The following is a 21,853-nucleotide window of genomic DNA, read 5'->3' as shown; positions in this document are numbered from 1 at the left end:
GTATATGTCCTCAGGCTCATAATTTTGGAAATAATAGACTGTAGGAATCATCCTGGAACATCACTTTCCTGAAGTCCGTATCAGAGACAGCTGTAGGTATACAAGTATGAATTAATCAGCTCTTCCCACAAAATAAAGAATCCTAAGATTATCAACTTCACTTAACAAATCTAAGTAGATTGAAAAGACATGAAGATGTATGGAATAAAAATTCTTTATGGGTATAGAGGAGGCAAACTGCTTTCACTAATCCTCTGATTTCAGGCGCTCTCTCGACTCACACTGTACATTCCTAGATTTGAAAGTTGAGGACTCAGAAAAACGCTTTTCGGAGGGCAGACAAATGAGATGGTGGAGGTTCAGAAACCATTTTCAAGGGTCACAGTCCTTCCGTGTAGAACACTGGGTGTAACGATCGGGCTGTTCCCCATCCACATTGCTACTTAGAATATTCTCCAATTCTGAGACAAAGGGCATCTAAATCATTATACGTGTGGAGTTGCATCATCAGATGAAACTTCAGTAATAGTAATAAATCAAGGCCCATGACCCAAACGATGGATGATCCCTATTCCACGTCCTCAGTTGAACAGGTTTTTGAGCTATTTTGAACAAATCTGTCTGCCTCAAATGCTTTTTCTGTCTGTCACGTAAGAGGATTCAGCAAATATTGAACGGAAGAGCTGGACGTGACTTGACTGCCCTTTGGAAAGTTCTCTTCAATCAGCTGGGTATAGCTGCTTTTTTGTTTTCCTCATCTAATCCTCCTAGCTATCCTTGACGTAGGTATTATTATTATTATCCCTCAAATTTAACGAGGATAAACTTGAAGTTCAGAGAGGTCAAGAACTTTAGGCACATAGGTACTTCGCTAGAAGGGAGTGGAGTGCTGCCTTGAACCGGTTTTCTGAGTTCAAGTGCGGTGTCCCCAAAGCAGCGTGCCTGGAACTCATTCCCGGGCGTCTGCGGGCCAGAGCTGGAGAAAAAGGTTTTCTCGCCCTAAGCAGCCTGGCTTTCCAAGCCCGCGGGAACTGGCCTCTTCGTTCTGTCCCTGCGGTGCTGCGCTGCCATCGCCAGGCCCTTCGGATGCAAATCCCCCAAGGAGAATCGCGGCCTTTGAGATTCCGGAACCCAGACGCTGTGTCAGTCGTGCAGCTTACGCTTGGCTGGGGTCCGGGTGGAGGGGGACCGCACCGTCTCTCTCCTGCGAGGTAATTGTGTGGGGAGCTGTAAATTGACTTAAAACCGAGAGGGCAGGGAGCAGCCGCGAGGCAAAAACTTTCCCTTTCTACAGTTTGGCTCTCAGTGATGTCACAGCTTTTCTGGGTTCTTCTCTGCGACGTGCACCCCCTTCGAACCCGATACCAGGTGCCAAAAGGGGGGTGTTGGGCGTCACCCTGCTGGAGATGCGCGGAGCCTCCGCAAGCCCTCTCCGGGTCGGGCTCGGCAGACAAGGAGGGGCGCGCGGAACTGGTGGGCAGGGCCCGCGGCAAGGTCGGGCGGGCGGGGCGCGCCGAGGCGCCTCCCAGGGGGCAGGCAGGTGAGGGAGGTCGGGGGAGGGGGGCGGGAGCCGCGGTGGCACCACGTGTCCGTCCGGGGCGGGGCGGCCGGGCGTGCCCTCGGAGCCGTGCGTGAGCTGCCGCAGCGGTGGCGGCGCGTCGGCTCCGCAGCAGCCGGCGGCCGCAGAGCGCGCCGGCTCAGCGCAGTTTCCTCGCCCTGGTGCCCGCAGGTGCCTCCTCCTGGACGGCGGCAGCGGCGGCGCGAGGAGCCGGCGGGCGGCAGCGCGATGGGACCCCTTCGGGAGACCAAGGTAAGGAGGGCACGTCTTGCGGGCGCGGATGGCAATGTCCGCGAGCGCCGGGGGGAGAGGAGTGGTGTGCACTGCGGGGAGGGAAGTCAGGTGAGAGCTGGAGGGGTGACGTTTAGAGTTGTGGTAAACGGGGACAAGGAGGTGGTGGGCACGATGAGAAAGCAGGGGACAGTTGCTCAGGTGATGAGACCTGGGAGATGGGCAGGTGACAGACACTGTGTTTGGAGGGTTGACCCGAGGATTAAAAAGATTGACTCTGAATGCTTACTCCCATGCCCTGAAATTGGAGATTTGGGAGCTAGCTCTCAGTCGATGTCCTCTGTGTGTGATGTGGATAAAAAAGGATTTGAGGTATTGGGGACTGAGAAATAAGGACTCCAGCATTGGTTCAGGGTCTGCCTTGTGCCGAGCGTGGTGGCCGACGGGTGATACCTGCTGGGTGACTGATGTGCAGAACAAACCCCGAGGCTGGGTGCGGCTTTCTCCCCTGGATAGGGTGGATGCCTGAGCGACCGCGGGACTTACCCGCGGCTGGGGCTTTCCCTTCAATTCCTGCACTGTGAGGGCCTCCCAGAGCTGTTTACTTTGGCAGCGACCCTTCCTGGTATAAGCCGCGTGGAAATGAGCAGGAGGTCATGTTTCCAAATAGTGTTTGTTACCTAATCCAAAGCCCTTTTTCAATTGCAGAGGTTGGAGTGAGCAGTGGGGTTTTTTTTGCGAAGAGCTCCTCCTAGGAGTCCATTTTAATCAGGAAGGGTGGTGGTGACCCCGAAAAGCACTGGACTGACTGCAGGCCCGTTCTGCTTCTAGATGATGTGCAGCAGTTTGGCTAAGCATCTTTGCCTCTTGTAGCCTCAGTTTCCTCATCTGTAAATAGGGACACAAATTAGTGTCCTCCCTATGGCCTCGGTTGTAAAGATTAAACACGATAATGGTTGGGAAAGCACTTTAAAAATGGAAAAATATTGCTAAAATACTGCTTTTTAGGCATTTTTAAAGCCGAGGAAGGCACGGGTCGCTGCATTTAATTCTGTGTTTTGAAGGAGAAAGAGAGAAAAATCTCTTCATATGGGTGACCTGTAAGGAAAACAAAAGCTAGACATGATGTAAAAGGTGGAGCCATCTTACCGGGTATTGGATTTTTGTTTGCTTTTCTGTTGGCAACAAGCCTTGTGTACCAGGATATTAATGAATAATTAAAATCCTGGCCGGAAGAGAGGGGATTTGAAAGATCAGGCTGCATGATCTATCAGGAAAGAATTGTTTCAGGTATAGGAGTCTACTTTGTGAGGAGACAGGAAAACAGAAGTGAAAGTATCACAGCTAATTCAGGGAAAGCAAAATGGAAGTCTGGAGGAAATCAAGTAATAAGCCAGAGTGTGCTGTGAGTTATGAAGAGCCTTTGAGAGAGCGGAAAGCTTAAATGTGATAGGAAAAGCCAGAATGAGAAGGTGAGTTAGGAACTGCATGAGAGAATGGAATAGCCTTTCTGCTAGCCGCTGGAAGTGTGCCTGTGTGTGTGTGTGTGTGTGTGTGTGTGTGTGTGTGTGTGTGTAAAGTACATCCGTGCTGGAGTGTGTGCTGTTCAGTAAATTAGAAGGCTTAGCTGAGTAGAAGAGTTCTGGAGTTCATTTTAGCTACTGAAACAAGGACTACTCTGTGAAGCTTCAATATTCAGAAATGTGGCTTCTTAGAAACTGAGCCCAGAAGCAGACTGGAGTTCAGAGGGGGCAACAAATGTTCTTTTGTTTTATTTCTGATGTCCAATTTGGAGAAGGAGCAGAGAGTGCAGCATCATGAGAAGGAGATTTCCAGAAGCCGGATCCCCCGTTTGATTCTTCGGCCCCATCTGCCTCGGCAACAGCACCAAGTGTCCCCAGCCTCCGAGTCTCCCTTCTCGGAGGAAGAGAGCAGAGAGTTCAACCCCAGCAGCTCTGGGCGCTCAGCGAGGACCATTAGCAGCAACAGCTTCTGCTCAGGTACAGTACCCGCGGGAATGAAGGCAGGAAGTGTATTGCCCGGCATTGTAAATGCATCTGGAGCGGGCCCCTTAGAGTCTAGGACTGGACGTTAGTTATTAGGATGAATGATATGAGGTTGCATCTTTTTGGCTGTTTTGACCTATGAACACAGCAGTTTCAAATGGTTCAGCCTAATGAAATTTCATACCTGTTTTTATATGTTATTCTATTTGATAATTTACTATGTGAAATCTAACTCCTTGCTTCTATGACTGTTTGTAAAATGTATTCCTTCGTTAAATCTGGAAAAAGTAGCTTACATTTTATACTAGCAATCTTTGTAAGCCTGTGTACTTCTGTTAATGGAATCCTCAAAGATAAAGCAAGCCCTAATGAATGAGGTCAGGATCAAGGTGGTTTATTTCCCAGGACCAGCCTGACCTTGTATTTTAGAGGGAAAGAGCACAGGCTTTGTAACCTTACAGGCCTGGGCCGGAATCCCTGGCCTTTCTACCCCTTACAAGCTGTGTGACCTTGGGCAAGTCGCTTAATCTCCTTAAGCCTCAGTTGTTACATCCATCAAATGGGATGATAATACATACCTACCTTGTAGAGTAGCCGAGAGGTTGCGAGAGACCACGTACCTAAGTTTATTCCTAGTGCAGGTCCTGGCCTGTAGAGGTGCTTAATAAATGTTTCTTAATACAAAGAACATATGTTAGTTTCGATACATGTTTGAGGAAGTTTCCTTAGATTGTGAGTGTATTTGGTAAAGGCATAAATCTCTTCCTGGAGGTGCCACTGTTACCTCTTGACAGAGCCTATTATACCAGTTGAAGCACATGACTTAGAAGGACTTGTATTCTTTGAGAAGTATTAGGAATTTGGGTAAAATTTAAAGGAGTGACTGTCTTATGATTCATGAAGAATGTTTCACAGAGGATAAGTTTTAGAATTTATTTAAGGAAAATGTAATTTGAAGGTTAACACATGCATGAAAAGGGACATATGAATCAAGGTGCTATGATTAATGCCCCAATTTAGCAGGATACAATATTCCATTGTGTTTAGTATTGGTGATTACATTTTCAGGGATTTTAAAAGTGTAGCTTTAGATTTATTATATACTTTCACAAAATAATTCCACCCAATGCATAAGTTGTATATTAGAAATAATGTGTTGCTTATTTTTATATTTTTCTCTCTACAATGCTTCATATTCTCTACTTGGTTTTGAAAAAATTCCATCAAAGTATTATATTTTAAAACGTGTTGTTGAATCCAGTGTAAAATGGAAACCCACTGATGGTTTGCTTGACGCTCTCCCAGGAAGAAAAAAAAGGGAAAACTGCTGGAGCAGTTAAGATTCCTAAAACCCAGAGTTGTATTTGCAGAATGTAATGCTGTTTACTTTCATTCCATTTTGGAGTTCAGGAATCACTCTGGTTGAATGTGGATGAACCCAGGGGAATATCATTTCACACTGACACGGCTTTGTTTACATAACTCAGTTCCACATTTATTCCTGAAATTCTCTCCCCGTAATCATTCTCTCTCTGACCGACTTCACTGGTGAGCAGTGTTACCAGCAAAACAGAAAAAGTTGGTCAAAACAAAAGAAAAAAATCCCCAAATAGATCTTAGAAAATATATTTGGCAAACAAATAAAATTGTTGATTTTGGCCGTGAATCATTCTTTCCAAGACCCGTTTCCTGGATCAACCCTCCTTCCCAGGAGACCTGTCTCCCACTAAGGCCGTAATGCTGTACATGAAAATTGAAAGTAGATATTGATCTTTCTGCTGTATTAGCTAGTTGAGTAGCAGAAGCATCTAGTGATGGGTGTCCATAAACCTGCCTTTCGATCTTTAGCCTTGAATCCTGCCTCCAGATAGGACTCCCTGTGTTCCTGGGTCTCATCTTCCTGCTTGGCTGTTCCCCAAGGTTTGGGTTGATGCCTTGTCGTTCTTTGCTTTCCTTTCCTAAGAGCCCTGGTAAAGCCCCATGACGGCTTTTGAGTGCTGTGCTGACGAAAACTGACAGGAGCAAGGTCTTTGGGGGGCATGTTAATGATGCTTTAGGAGGTCAGTTGGTGGATGGGAAATAAATGGGTTGAGTACTGTGGGGAGTATTAAAGCTGCAGGCAGTGAGGTAGAGACTGTACAACACGTCCAACCAGCAGGGGGAAATAGCTGGTTTTAGTCCAGCCACTTCAACACTGAAGCTGCAACACATGCCGGTTACCGTGGCGGTTAGGTCAGAGAGCAAGGTACATGCACATATGAAAACTACCATCCTCTGCTAGGATGAAACTCAGATAATTTAGAGATGTCTGTTGCTGCTGTGACTTCATAACCTACTGTGATTGTTGTGCGTTAGTTTGTTTTCTTTATAAATCATCACATTCACTAATGTGAAAGAGGACATGAAGAGTTAGAGGGGTTCTTACAATCTGATAGTGAAATTAGAGACATGTTACTCAAACACAATGCAATTTAATTTGAAAATTACAGTTTTAAAACTACAAACTGGCGTCTTTCCCTAAGTCTGTATCAAAGGCTGTATTAATTGTGAAGAGCATCAAATGTCCTAAGAGATTCAGTTTTTAAAAGAAGGATAATTCATTGAGTTTACATAAAGTTACCTTTACTTAGTATAAAAGACTATCCTTTATTTTGAGAGACTGGCTTTCCTATCATTTGTATTATAACAAAAAAATCCAAACAGTGTTTGGAGTTGTACTTCAGCAAAATAAATGACAACTCTATGTTGAAATGGCCTCCACCCTCACCCTCATGTTTTTCCTTTAATTTTTACTGGTCTGTGAGATTAAAAGCCCGTTTTTACCTACTTTTCCTTTCCTCCCTCCACTGCCTTCTCCTTTTCCTTCCCACAGGAGCCTTGAGAGGAACATTTAATGATGTGATATTCTATGTGCTAATTTGTATGTTGTCTCTATCTCATTTCAGAGGGAAGAAGCTGTATGTGACCTTTTGCAATTCATTGAGGGCGTGTCCCCAGAGCTTTTCTTTTAATAGCTTCTTATTAGCAGAATTTCTCTGAAGAGATGCATATGTTTTGTGCATTTTGTCAGCACGTGCCATTTTGCACTTGGACGTCATTCTCCTGTTAAAAGAGTCTATTTACAACTTGTACTGGGTCTTAGTCACTATGACCTCAGGTGGGCACAGTTAAGCTTATATTGTATTGGAGACCAGGCCCTATTTTGTGTGCATGGCAAGGAAAACATTGTACGTTCTTAATGAATGTTAACTAATGCTTTCTTAGGAAAAAAAAAAAAGAATACATAAGAAAGTACAGTTACTAGTAAGTTAATAGAAAACAAAACAAAACAAAACCCAGCTTTCATGTCCTCTCTTTTATTTTTAGTCAGTTTTTTTTTTAACCAATATTTTGGCATCAAATCACCCTATCTTCCTTCCCTCTCACTCCCCCTCCCCATGTTTCCTGTTTTAACATGCCCAGGAGAAGTGATAAAACCCCTATTTGTGATTTGTGTTCTGGGTGTGGCCCATTGAATCTAGGCCTCTGTGCATTTTTCTCCCCTTTTTTTTTTGTTGATAGTGCATTGCGTTTGCGTGTTTGTTGTGCCACAACTCCAGCCTCTATTAGAAAAGCTAATGACCTGGGCAAGTCAGTCACATAGAGCAGTCACCTGACGTGGTTAGCAGCATGACATACATTTCTCTTTGCTCAGATGAGGCAATAATTACCCGTTAGAACTAGGAGGCAGATGGATTGCCAGGTTTTAGGCTAGTTCTCCTTGGGGTGCCTTGTAAACATGGCAGGTGGGGGAAATGATGCATACCATGCACTGATGGTTTTATGGGAGACTAGTGATTTCCCTGAATTATATCCATGTTTCTAATGTGCACGCACATACACAGTCAAGTTTATGACTTAACCCATTAGGAAACATGTACCAGATCAATCAACTGAACAGACAGAATCCGAGATTCTTCGCAGTCTAATCCTGAGTAGGGTGTTTGCAGAAAGTACTTTGGGGATTACAGTGGCCGAGGAGGAATCCTTCTTTGAGTGCCAGTGACCTAGAGGTAATCACTGTTGCTGTTTGTGGGAAGAACAATTACGGCAAATTATAACCTGACTGGTGCCCTGCCGCAGCATGATAATGCCTCCAAAAATTTCCCTGGCCTTGCCAAACAGAAACATTTCTGCTGTGCTTTTGTCCAGTTGAGGAAACTTGGCATCTGGATAGAGTAAGCCTTTGAACATAATGATCAGAGTTGAGATGAACTGATTGGAGTGAGCTGCAATACTGAATTACACTATAAGTGAATGACTGCCAACCTGCTGTGAAGAGGAAAAACAAAAACCCTGAGAATTTAGTATCATTTTAATGAGTGTGGGACCTAGGCACTGTTGCATAATATATATTTCAGGTGCTTAGCTGCCTCAGTGTCAGAAAAAAAGTACCCAGCGAAATAGGTTACAAATGAAGGGCACACAGACAATGTTTCTTTGAGGATGTGGTAACTGCAATCAGGGGGACAAGAGCAAAATTTTTGACATTTAATAAAAAAAATTACTTAGCAATGGGAACAGTAAAAGATAATCATGTTGGAATTGGACCATGCCTGAGAGCAAATCATGGTACTTAACATGAAAATCCTTTATGTTGTACAATACTCGTGTTTATGACATTGTTTTTCAATTTCCGAGAAATTTTGTTTGTCTGCTTTTGAATCCCCAGGAAAACTTGTTAAAAATGCTGATGCCCTGGCACCCCCCGAGCCTATTGTCTCAGGATGGGAGGGCCCAGGAATCTATATCTTATAGGCTTTCTGGATGACTCTTATGCCTACTGAAGTCTGAGCCTCATGCTTTGTGTTCTGTATGTGTTTGGAGATTTTTGTATGAGGGATGGGAGGGGTATGCCCCAGTGGCATCCCAAGATGAGCAAGGATCAAAGATGGCAGAAGTGGTGGCCAGCCAAGCTGTTTAAACCCATAGCATGAGGCAAGGAAAACACTTCCACATTCCCTGGAAATGATAGCTTCTCACTCTGTATTTACAATTCCTATGCCATTAGTCTTAGCAATAATATTATTTATGTCTACATAATGGGTTTAACTTGTGCTCAACTGGTAGAAAAGCAAAAGGGAGGAGAAAGCATTTCCTTCCTTTATTTTCCTATGGAATCCTCTCTCTGGCTTTACTATCTCTAGCCATACTTTTAATTCTTTTTCATTTACTTACTTTGGTATTAGGATTATCTGGGGTACACTGAAAGCAGATGTACTGGGTACGACATGAATGTACCCTGAACACCCAGTAGGTATACTGAGAGATGGAAAGAGAAACGGAGGCCTGGGAGTAGCAGGACATTCAACTTCTTGCAAATGTCCACAAAAGTGTATTACCCGATAAGCATCTATTCAGTGCCTGCTAAGGATCAGGCTAAGGCTACAAAGATGAATAAAACACAGGGACTGGAAAAATCAATTATTTTACTGCCTTAACCCTGACACCAAAATAAATGGGATGACACATCTTTGGATGTGTTTCCCACACAACTGACTTTATCTCACTGATTTTGTGTCTGGCCCTCTTACCCACACCCACTCCACACATACTCCTTCCTTGTCATTTGAGTTTCTTGCTGCATTTATTATCTGCATTGGCCTCTCACATTTCATAAGCCCAAGGGTTCAAAGAAGTAGCATTCATTAGTGTGGTGTAGTAGATAAACATGAGCCTTGGCATCAGCAGACCTGAGTTAAAAGCATGAAATGAGATTAGAAAGGTGAGCAGGGCCAGGTCAGGAACGGCTTTGTTTGCTGTGTGAAAAACTTGACCCCTGAGATCCAGGGTCTGTACAGGAGCTGGACCAGTAACGTAAAGAGTGAGGCCACCTGGAGAGATGACAATAGAATTAGAGTCTAGAACTGGACAGTGTGTGCCCCTTCTAGCAATATTCAGAATTCTTAAAATTCAGCTTTTTTTTTTTCTTACTATCTGGGCCAAATAGCACACATAAGTAGTTGGATTATGGCACACGGGCTGCCATTTTGCAATTGCTAAACATCTTCCAGAACCAGTGAAGGGTTTTCAGCAGGGAAGGTTTGTCTGGTTTATGACTAGGTTTATAATTTAGACAAATCTTTCTAATTCCATGTTGGAGAGTGGATAGGAGGAAACGGGGAATGACGCAGAGGAGGCTGCCTGGTCTGAAGGCCATTGTGGTGACAGTCTAAGTGAAAAATGATAAAATAATATGTGTGAGAGTTGGCCCCAGAACATATGTGTCTGAATCACCAATTACAAGTGGAATGGTGTCTGAATTTCCACTGGACGAACCCAAAGGGAGGAGCAGGACTGGGGAGAAGGATGAGTCTGGTGATTGAGTTCAGATTAGGCTTTGTTGCATTTGAGATAAAGGTCTGGAGCTGTGAAGAGAAGTCAGAGATGTTGGTAGCTGAAGTGAAGGGACTTGACGATACAGGTTTCCTCACTATCTTAAAGTAGAACATCCTAGGAAACCTTTTGAAAGCAGAAATGGCATAGGGCGAAGAAGCAGTCACCTTAGGACACGTCTTGCTAACGGATGCCCAAAATCAGGTAAAGCGCAGAGGCAACAGACACAGTTCAAAGCTCTGGCAGCTTGATGCCGAGATGCCAAGTTGTAGTTCCTGGAGGACCAGCTCTGCGGCCACACTCACTGCTCGGCTGCACGCTACCTCTACAAGAGATCGATACAAAACAGATGCTGAATGCTATTTTTGATATTTGCATTTTTTCATAAAAGCAAACATTCTCTTCGGATTTCTTTCGGTTATTGAAAACAGTGCGAATGTAGGTCTTTCCTGAAAGTGAAAAGCAAACTTTTTTTTTGTAAAGCAAACTTTCTAAATACAGGGGATGGCTGTTATTACGCAAGGGGAGAACGTGGAGGGAGAAGGTTAGAGGACCCTGGCTAGAACTCTGAGATAAAACGAGAGGACTCAGAAAAAGGACGCTGAGGCATCTGAGAACAAGCAACAGGGGGGAGGAGGTGAGCCAGGAGTGAGCGTGTCTCCAATCCCAAAGGACAAGTGTGTTCCCAGAAGAAAGCAGCCAACAGGTTCAGATGTCGGTCGCAGCAAGAGTAAGTAAGGTGTGTATGTAAAAGTGCTCAAAGATGAGCCCACTAGGTTATCAGGGATCGTAGGCAGAAACAGTCCCAGAAAACTCTGGGGATGGACGCCAGATTGCACCAGGCTGAGATGTGAATGGGAGGTACAAAATAGGGTGTAGACAACTTTTTTTGAAAGCTTAGCAGGGATGGGAAAGAGAAAATAGAATAAAAACAGTGTTGCATTTAAAGTAAAGATAGGGTGTTTATCAAAGCACAGACATTTTGATAAAGTTTTTAGGCTGAGGGAAAATAGACAAGAAAAAAGAGCGAGAGAGAGATTGAAAATAGTAGAGAAGTGATAGCTTTGTAATAAGACCAAGGTAGACCAAGAAAGACACATACGGGAAGAAAAGAAAGGCCTGAGGTGAATATAGGTAAGTTTATTCCTAGGTCAGGGTAGGTAGCTGAAGGATACATTTCACAGTCTAGGTTAGGTGCTTCTTCTTTATGCTTCCTCTATCAGACCGCGTGACCTGGTTTGAAATTTTCATATTTAGTTACCTGACTCTCCAGCAGACTGTAAGCTCCATGAAGGCAGGAACACTATAGTTCCTTGCGCTATACCTGACACACAGTGGTTGCTTAATGAGTATTTATTGGAATTTGGTAGAAGGTATAATTAGGAGAACAGGACAAGGGAAATATTTTCATTCATTTAATGCATTGAGAGTAGGATACTTAGTTGCTGGGGAAGTAAAACAACTAGAACGGTATCCAGTACTCAATGTAATAGGTTTATTCAGTGAAGGAAACATTCCTGTCCAGAGGAGTTCAGCATCTCTAAATGTCAAAAAGGGTCATTCGTGTAACAGGACCATGCTTCCAGTGCTGTGGTAGCTAGAAGAGAGCTCTCTTGCTAAGAAAATCAGAAAATACCCCACTCAAGAGTTGGTACTCGGAAGCCAGGAGAAAAATAGCAGCCTGGTTTATTTTTTATTTGTTTACTTTTTTGTGTGTATATGTAAGTGTGAGGTGTGTGTGTGAGGTGCATGTGTGTGTGTGATTGGTGTGTGTGTGTGTGTGTGTATGTCATGAGTGATATACATGTGTATGAGTGTATATGAGTGTGTGAGGTGTGCACACACTTTGTGTGTCGTGGTGGGAGAACTGGAAGGTTGGAGTATCAGCAAAGCTTTCTGGAGGAAGTGATTTCTGAGCTCTGTTTATTCAACTCCAATCAGGCTTTCCTCCTCCTATTCCACTGAAGTGACACCTGCCAAGTTCTCAGTGCCCTCCACCAAATCTTACGGTGGATTCTTTGTCTTCACCTCTTCATCCCCCCTGAATTCCCATCCCAGGAAATGGCACCCACTTCATCTAGATCACAGCAGCCCAGTTTAGAGTCAAGAAGGAATTCAGCACAAAGCCACATACCCACGTTTCCCAGGACTCAACTTCACCCTGGCCACCACCCCGCCCCGCCGCCCGGGTGGATTTTACTCCGAGAAACCCCAAGGGAGATGCATGTGCTTGGGGTCCACAAGGCTGGTGGGCGTGCCTGTAGTGTAAGGTGGCTTTGCTGGTGCCTGTTCACAGTAACCGCCCCAAACCTCCGCTACTGTGGGGCTTGGACTGTGGCATCTGCTCTGGAGACCCAGTGCAGCCCCTCGTCTGCCAGAGCCGGGATCCTGCCCAGCTGCTCTGCGCATTGCTGGATGTTCCTGGTGACCGCCCTCCACTCGCTGCCCGGATTACACTTTCTGGCTCCAGGAAGCCAGTCTCGTTGGGCTGACTGCTCCCTCTTTTGAGGGAACCCAAACCAAACTTGCCAGTGCCCAGGATGGGGGCTTGACCAGCGCTCACGCCCATCCCCTAGAAACCCATCCTTCAGCTTTTCCCTGCTCCGTGTGAATTTTCACAAGACACCTCCTCTTTCCTGGATGGCTTCTTCTTACTCTCTCCTCTTTAGTGTGGGAGTCCCTGAAGGCAGGATTCATCTTAGACGCTGACCCAATTCTCAGAATTCTTGAGACCCTGTGGACCTTAACCTGCCCTTCTATGTATTCTGAGGTGTTTGTGAGGATTATCTTTTCCTTAATGCTAATTATTATATGTTTTCAGCTCAAAACTAATAACCATGTGCAAACACATATGTCAGAGTGGATGTAATCACATTTATAGGATTTATCTTGTTTTGCTTTTTGCCCAAGTGAGATCATGCTGTACTGACCTGTGACCCTGTCTGTTTATTTAAGTAAATAGTTCCTGAACGCCTGTTGTGGGCAAGGTGCTATCTTAGGAGCTCAGCTAGAGGGATGAACAACGCTGACAGGACTCCTGACCTCCAGGAATGTGTATTCGGGCAGCCCCTGTACCTGTCACTGCTTGTCAGTACATAGAAGTGCCTCCATTCATTGTAATGACAACTCGTATTCCACTGTTTGGAGGGCCTTCATTTATTCAGCCATTCTTCTGTGGATGGACGTTTCATCTCTGAGGCTAACTTTCAAAATTCGGAATTTCATTTTGTGAATGTCACTGGAACTAACTTGTTCCGGAGCGTATTTCTTTCTCTCTCTCTCTCCTTTCTTTGTACCTTTTCTTTAAAGTGAAGTAAATACCATGCTTCACATATATTCCCTAAAACAATTCCTTTTTTTCCAAATAGAAAAAAATTGACCTGTAGCAATTACACAAACTGTATAGTAAGCATTGTTTTTTCCTTAATGTTTTTTTTTTTTTTTTTTGTGGTATGCGGGCCTCTCACTGCTGTGGCCTCTCCCGTTGTGGAGCACAGGCTCCGGACGCGCAGGCCTAGCGGCCATGGCTCACGGGCTTAGTTGCTCCGCGGCATGTGGGATCTTCCCGGACCAGGGCACGAACCCGTGACCCCTGCATCGGCAGGCGGATTCTCAACCACTGCGCCACCAGGGAAGCCCCCTTAATGTTCTTTAACATGTCTCCATTTTTATGCCTTACTCCATCTTGACAAGCACTATCTTCAAATTCTCAATGTGAGAAAAAAATAGAAGGAAGGGGGAAAGGATTTACATTGCTGCAAAAGAGCTCACTTTAATTCAGGTGTCCTAAGAGTGGTTTGCAGTTTCCTTCTTACAAGGTTCTCCAGAGATCAAGAGATAGCTTCTTAGTGTCTGTGTCTATTCTTTCCTTCCTACCTTCCAGCTCGCCTCCCTCCCTCTCCCCTTCTCCCTCTCTGCTATCTTCTCCCAACAAGGAACCTTAAAAAAAACCAAATCTTTATAAAGGTATGGTTTAGAAACTGCAAATAAACTCATATTACTAAGAAGAGGGAAGATCAGAAGTATTAGTAACATCCCTGTTTTGGAAAGATTATAACCCTGTGAAAGAAAGAGCAGGAGAAATAAAAGCTAGCGAGACAGAAGAATTCCCCACCCCCCTGCTGGAGCTCACCTGTCTCCTGGCAGTGACAGAGCCACCCTGGTTCCCAATTTCAGCATCGGCTGCTCCCTCACCAAAACTCCTAGATAATGTGTCATTATACTACATTGACTATTTGGACCAAGATATTTTCCCCTCCAAATTCCTCCTGTGGTTGCTCAAACAAATCAGACAACTTGGCGCTGGGTAGAAAACCAAGTAGAGCCCCTTGTTTGAGAGAAAGCACGAGTCCTGTGAAGAAATGGACTTGCCTCAACTCACTTCACTTCACGTACTCCTTTGCTGCCCAGTACTGCACCAGAGTGACTTTTATGGGAGCACTCAAGGCTCCAAAATAGCTCAGAAATCCCGGGAATGTTTATATGGGAAATGATTATTTTGTCTCCAAGAAACCAGGGAAATGTTCATTAAATAATTTCTCAGTTCTCCACTTGGTTTTTATAGACGTCGGTTGCATGTCTTCGTGGAGGTGCTTTGTTCCAATTACTTTAACAAGCTCACCTCCATCGGCACATATGTACGGTTGCGTTTACACATCCTTCAGAGAAATTAAGTTCCCTTTGACCCCTCATCACCTTGCACCTGCCGTCTTATTTCCCTGCTCCTCTTCACCAGCAAAACTTCTCCAAAATCCTATCTCCGTAATTTGCCCTTGTCCAGCACGTGAGTGACCACGTTGGCGAATCTGACATTCTCTTGTCTGTCCTCATTTTCCTTGATTTCCCAGCAGCACTCAACACGGTTGAACAAGCTTCTTTCTTAGGAAAGATTTTCCTCCTTGGCTCCTGCGGTCCCACCCTCTGAGTCTTTGTTAGCTCCACCCCATCCCTTCCCCCCTTACAGTGTCAGGTGCCTCAGTCTTCAGCCCTCCTCTCTTCCTGCCCTCCCCAAGGGCTCAAATCTTTAAATTCCTCACTTGTAGGACGGTGATGCCTCCCCGACCCGACCTCTCCTCTGAGGTTTAGGCTCACACATCCAACTGCCTACTTGATATCTCCAGTGTCCTGGTTAATTTGTGTCTCAGATTTAACGTATCAAAACCAGAATTCTTAATTTCACCCTCCACCAACTCATAAACCCATTTTTCTCCAAACTCAGAAGTGACCACCACCATATTCTCCATTGCTTAAGCAAAGAACCTAGAAGGTATTCTTGACCCCTTCCTACTTTTCATTGTCATATCTTAATGCTTCCAATTATGTTTCCAAAATGTATCCCCAATCCATCTCCTTTTCTCAATTTTTACTACTACCACCCCAAACCAGTGTCATCTCTCCTTTCTACTATGACAGGGGTCTCCACGTGGGTTTATTGCTTCTAAGCCTTCATTCCTAAAGGGGTCACACAGCATAGGGGTTAAGAAGGAGCCTCTGGAGTTATAGCCTCTTTGGATTCATACCCACGGCTTACTGTGGCCTCAGGGAGGTGGCTTAAACTCTAGTGCTGGTTTTGTATGCCTATCTTATTAGTGTCTGTCTCAAAGAGATTAAGTTAATTAAATGCATTAAGTAAGTGCTTAGTATTCTAAACATACCTGGTACTTAGTAGGCACTCAATAAATATTAGCGAGACATAACATCCCTAATTCAGTCTGTTCTCCACAGACCAATCATGGTCATCTCCTGCTTAATGCACACGATGGCTTCCATTGCACTGGAGATTAATGTCAGTTTCCTGCCTATAATCCTGCACGTGCTCGGACTTCCACCTGCCTTCAACCTCATCAGCAATTCTTCTCTGCCCTCAACTTTCCGGGCCTCTTCTCAGTTCCCTCAATGCACCAAACTCCTTGTTCCCTCTTCCTGGACTTTCCTCTTCCCAGCCTTTTCCAGGATTGCTTCCTTCTCATTTTTTTGGTCTCAATTCAAATTACCTCTTCAGGACCTTCCATGGCAACCTGTCTAATGAAGTACTTTCCAACTCCCCACCCAGCTAGTCTCTATAATATCACCCAGTTTGTTTCATTAACAGTACATCACAATCAAAATTTCTTCTCTATGTGTTTTTTTTTACTTCTTCATTAACTGTCTCCACCACTAGAATGTGAACTCCTTGAGGACAAGGATCTTAGAGTCTTGGTCGTCATTACATTTCTAATATCTTGAAGACTATCTGTCACACAATAGGAAGTCAGTAATCATTTGTGGGAAGGATGGATGGATGGATGGATGGATGGAGGAATGAGATTCTAACACTTCAACATTGGCAATTGTGTAGTGTCACATTGTATAATACTGAAGCAAAATTAGTGTGGAGACTTGTAGACTTGTGAATTCTCCCTCCGAAAAGATGCTAAAATTAGGTGAAGGAATAGAAGTTCAAGTTTTGCTACTGAAAGCCTAAAATGCAAAATTAAATGGCATTAAATGGTTACTGTGTTGAAGCAAAAACTGGAAACAACTAGAGTTTCTTGCCTCCAATTTTGTGGTCTGTTTGTGATGGGATGGCTTCTTTCTAACGGCTTCCTTTGTCTGTTTTTAATTTGAGCATTCCCAGAATTTCTGCTGTTTCCTCTTGGAACAAACATAGGTGGGAAAATTTAGAAAACAGTTAGCTTGTGGTGGTGAGAAAAACAAGGACTTTACAGTCGGACAAACCTGAGTTTGAATCTTTGGGTCTATACCTTAGTAGCTGTGTGGCTGGACTTGTTAACCTCTCTGAGCCTCAGTTCTTCCACCTATAAAAATGAGATATTATTAAAATTATATGATAAAAATTTGTATCCTTGCCACATAGTAGCTACTTAGCTACTTAATAAATGTTACTTTTGTTACCTACCTACATCCTTTCAGAGCATTGAATGGTTTGTAGTAAGAATTTCACAGGGTTCAGATTAACCATGAGTTTAAGCTGTGACATTTGATCTGTCTCCATTGGACTATCTTAAAAAATGTCAGTGTCTGGAGCAGTAAGACTAGTAACACCTATAACAGTGTCTGGCACGTAGCAGATACTCAGTAAATATTTGTTGAATGGATGAATAAATAGTCTGTAAACAGTTTTGTCATTCATGAGAATCAACTAGATTTCTCTATAGTTTAAAGTAATGTTTCCTTAAAATAGAAATGATTCTTCCTCCAAATTATGCAACTGAACATTGAACAGCATCAAACCATAACTGAATGTTTCAAGACATTATGGCACAAAACCACGTTTTCTGCTGCCTGATGTTATTTTTAAGTATGTCTTTTGGAATTGTTTAGTTCAGCATTTTGGAAAACAAATGAGCTCTGAGATCTAAATTCAGAAGTGAACCAGAAGTTCTAGCGATGTTTCTTGGAGTTTGAAGAAATATTTTATATGTAATCTTTAGGTTACAAGGAAGTTGAAGTAGGAACTTGGTCATCATAATTGCCACCAAATGTGTTGGATGGCACTGGTTGTTAGACACTTTAGTTAAATATCAGGAAATTATATCACACACACACACACACACACACACACACTTTGGGCAATCCTAATATTTTAAAATGTGGATTTAAAAAAATATATATATACAAATGTATATATGTGTGTATATATATATTCACTTTGCAAAAAATATTCATTGCTGTCAAAATTTTATCAGAAAAGCATTTCAAAGTAATATGGAAAGGATAAATTTCCTAAAAATTAAGAAAATAATAATAATAGTACAGTTAACATCTAACCTTACACTGCATTTTAAAATGAATTCCAGATGGATTTGATATAATAAAAACTGAAATTATAAAAATCTAGAAGAAAATGTAGGTAGTAGTTAATTGATCTTAGAGCTAATAAGAAGGACATTCTAAGCATTAAAGCATTGGAAGAAATCACAAAGGAAAATATGGAGAGATTTGACAACTAGAAATTAGAAAAGGTCGGTTGTCAAAAACATTATAAACTAAAAGTAAACAAACTTGGTGAAATATGCCAAAGGGCTATGCCTTTCATATATAAGGATTTCTTACAGATCAATAAGAATTCCTTAACACCTTAATAGAAAAGTTGTCAGAGGACATGAACAATACATAGGATAAGTGTATAAATAAAAGGCCAGCAAACATATGAAGGACATTAAGCCTCACTGATAATTAAATACACGCAAGCTAAAACATCAGAAATACACTTTGCATTATTAACTTGGCAAAAATGCAAACAAACTAGTATTCATTATTGGCAGGAATTTAATAAGTGGGATACTCTCATACAATATAATAGGAATATAAATTGCCTCAAATTTCTCAGAAGTCTTAGTAATCCATTTTTAGAGATATGTTCTATGAGATAATAAAAATTTTGACAAGAGATTTATCTGTAAAATGTGGTGTTAAAGCAATTTCAATACTAGTGAGAAAATTGGAAACATCCTAGAATACCCTACAAGAAGGAATTGATTTTTAGAAATAACTGTGTTCCTATTTTAAATAGTTACTTATTTAAAATAATGTTTTTGAGAAATTAAATAAAACATTTTGACACTTTTAAAAACATACCCAAAGAAGAGATAATACTACAATGAACACCAATGAGCTGCTTGTCCACTTTATCCAGATTAATAGCAAGATGCTCTCATATTTGCTACATCTATCCCTTTTTCTCTTTTCTCTTTTACTTTGCTGAAGCATTTTAAAGCATATATCCAGACATCAAGTTATTTCATGTCTACCTACATACCTCAGCATGCTTTCTTAAAAAAAAAATGGACATTTTCTTACATAATCACAGTGCCATTTTCATTACTAACATAATTTAACAAGGAATTTAACATAATTCCTTGGTACACTAGAGAACACTGAAGCTACTAGCCCTAGTTGTCTCAAAAGTGCCTGTTTGCTTCCTCGTGGTATCATTTAACCCAGAGGCCAGCAAACTTTCTGAAAAGGACCAGATGGGAAATATATTCAGCTTTGCTGGCCAGATGATCTCTGTTGTAATTATTCACCTTTGTGCTTGAAAGCCACAGTTGACACTATGTAGAGTATTGGTCTGTGTTCCAATAACATTTGATTTACAAAAGCAGGCAGCTGACAGGATTTGGCCTGCAGGCTGCAGTTTGCCAACCCCTGATTTACCCCATTACTGTTCTCCATCTATTTCATAAGGTGGACATTAGCTTTAAAGCTTGATTAGATTCAGGGACAGTTTTTTTGTGGCAAGAATGTGGAGGATGCTGTGTGCTTCATCTCACATCCCATCAGAAGGTGTATATGTCTGTTAGCCCACTGTCAGCTATGCTAAGAATAGTCAGTTGGTACAAATGGGTAAGCCTTGGTCCCTCTACTGCAGACTCTCCATCAGCCTTTTGTCTGATGGTTTCATCCATTATGTTTGTTGCCTAAATCAAGTATTTCATGATAAATAATTGCAAAATACAGTTGACCCTTGAACAACATGCGTTTGAAGTGTGTGGGCCCATTTATACTCAGATTTTTTTTTTTTTTTTTTTTTTTTTTTTTTTTTTTTTTTCGGTACGCGGGCCTCTCACCGCTGTGGCCTCTCCCGTTGCGGAGCACAGGCTCCGGACGCGCAGGCTCAGTAGTTGTGGCACACGGGCTTAGTTGCTCCGCGGCATGTGGGATCTTCCTGGACCGGGGCACGAACTCGTGTCCCCTGCATCGGCAGGCGGGCTCCCAACCACTGCGCCACCAGGGAAGCCCCTATACTCAGATTTTTTAAAAATAGAGATATAGTACAGTCCTACATGATCCACTGTTTGTTGAATCCTTGGGTATAGAACCACATATGTGGTGGGCCACTGCTAAGTTACACGTGGGTTTTTGACTGCATGGAGGTTAGCACCCCTAACCTGCACGTTGTTCAAGGGGCAACTGTAGTAATTTTCTGCTATTCCATCTACTTTCATTAACCAGAATGCTTCTGTAAGGGAGAACTTTCCAATATCAATGAGCGATTTAAGTTATCCTGAAATACAGTTTGTCCAGTAACGTTTTCTACAATCAGGATATATGTTAATTCTTTCTTTCCTTTTAATTGCCAAATTTCAATATAAAGAATTGGCCCCTGGGTCACTTCCAAAGATTTCCAGTGGGTTGGGATTCTGGGGGAGTTGAAAGGGCCTTTCTTTTTTTAGTTTTATTTTGTATTACTATGAACTCATAGATCTTTAAAGTATATCCAATCATTATCAGTCATTTGCATTTATTATTCTTTTTGATGCTCAAATTATTCCATCTTTGGCCAGTGGGGCCCCTTTTGTTGGCTACTGTTAGTCTTAATAGTTTATTTCTTTCTAGCCTGACAAATTCCAGGGAGAAATTTTCGATAACAGAGTGATGAAACTATAATGTATGTTGAAATTTTGACAAAACAAAGAGCAAGCAAGCAAGTAAATCATATGTATAAAAAATCAGTAAGCGCAACGGGAGAGGCCACAACAGTGAGAGGCCCGTGTACCACAAAACAAACAAACAAACAAACAAAAATCAGTAAGAAGTATGCCAAATAGTTAAATATTTTTTCTGGGCAGTACAATTATAGGAAAATATTATCCCCCCCTCCTTTTTTTTTTTTTTTTTTACTTCTTTGTACTTTTCTGTATGCTACATCTTCTGCATTAAGGGTTATTACTTTTATAATTTAAAAATCTGTTAAAATGTTAACAACCCAACAGAAGATTTTCTTTAATTTAGCAAGTTTCTTTAGTGCGTTTAAAATAAGATGCAAATTATCTTAAAAGATACTTATACACACTTTTTTCAGAATTATAAATAGAGTCATTTTACAATTATTAACTATATCCTATATTCTCAAAAAGCTTGTAATGTAAAGGGAGAGGAAAATAGATTAAAAATCATTTTTTAACAACCTCCAGACTACAAAGTTATATTAGATGTCTGCTTCCCTCATCTGTCTTTATAGACCTTAAAATTTTTTTTCCCTTAGAACAATTTGGAAACTAGTTAGTAGTATAGTTCTTACAGCACTTGGGGTGAGCCACAACTTCTGGAGGTTCCTGGATCTGTAAATATTCTTCAGTTATCCTTAATCCTGTGGGTTGATGTATTCAAAGCAAATAAAAGAAGAACAAATCAGCGGAAGAACTTGTTCCTCAGTATAAATAAAACAGAGCATGTAAATTAGTCTCCTTCAGTGCAGATGGTGATCATTTAGATGTGGCCTTGATGTGGGTCACTTTTACCTGAGATCCACCAGGGGCCATCCCGGACCCAAGTAAATGGGATTTTAAATTGTTGACCCTGGAAGGAAATCATCTCATATGGATCCATCCCAAATGGATCACACTGTGTAAAACATGGAAAGTGGTCCTGTTGCGTGTATATATTTTTTAATGAAGTTATACTTACCATGAATAGTAGAGAAAGAAATGTAAAAACTCAACTACGTAAGAGCTAGTGTGGGGTGTGTGTTTAAGTGTGTTTTAAAAGAAAAACTCATTTCTCTCCAGTAGAACTGAGAGTCTCATACACTCTCTTCCTAAAGCTTTGGAGGAAAGCTTCCCTTATGCTAAAACGGGGCTGAAATGTTCTTACTCTTCTCCATTCTGGAAATCTGAAACAACCCACACTTTTCTGGGTAAATCATTCAGGATTTCTGCCGTTTCCTGCCCAGAACCAG

At 42.3% G+C, this 21,853-nt stretch overlaps 1 protein-coding gene and 1 long non-coding RNA gene across 26 annotated transcripts in view; one reads left to right on the top strand and one right to left on the bottom strand.

Annotated features, from left to right (window-relative positions):
• The window catches only part of SYBU (syntabulin), a 117,534-nt gene that overhangs the window by 43,381 nt on the left and 52,300 nt on the right, over positions 1-21,853 (top strand). For 8 of the 25 annotated variants that reach the window (XM_067017889.1, XM_067017900.1, XM_067017904.1 and 5 more), the window contains exons 2-3: positions 1,730-1,810; positions 3,585-3,789. In XM_067017889.1, coding sequence (XP_066873990.1) covers positions 1,730-1,810; positions 3,585-3,789 — 286 coding nt within the window. Of the gene's footprint in view, positions 1-1,052; positions 1,212-1,237; positions 1,369-1,591; positions 1,811-3,584; positions 3,790-21,853 lie in introns of those variants that run through there. The other 17 variants (XM_067017906.1, XM_067017905.1, XM_067017910.1 and 14 more) reach the window with 9 other exon arrangements.
• LOC136792958 (uncharacterized) lies at positions 10,465-21,223 on the bottom strand. The gene is made up of 3 exons (XR_010837594.1): positions 21,197-21,223; positions 16,914-16,967; positions 10,465-10,495 (listed from the first exon to the last, which is right to left on the bottom strand). It is a non-coding gene; the product is annotated as an uncharacterized lncRNA (long non-coding RNA).

This window comes from Kogia breviceps, chromosome 17 (assembly GCF_026419965.1).
Source record: "Kogia breviceps isolate mKogBre1 chromosome 17, mKogBre1 haplotype 1, whole genome shotgun sequence".
NCBI lineage: Eukaryota > Metazoa > Chordata > Mammalia > Artiodactyla > Physeteridae > Kogia > Kogia breviceps.
This window is presented reverse-complemented; position numbering and strand designations above follow the sequence as displayed.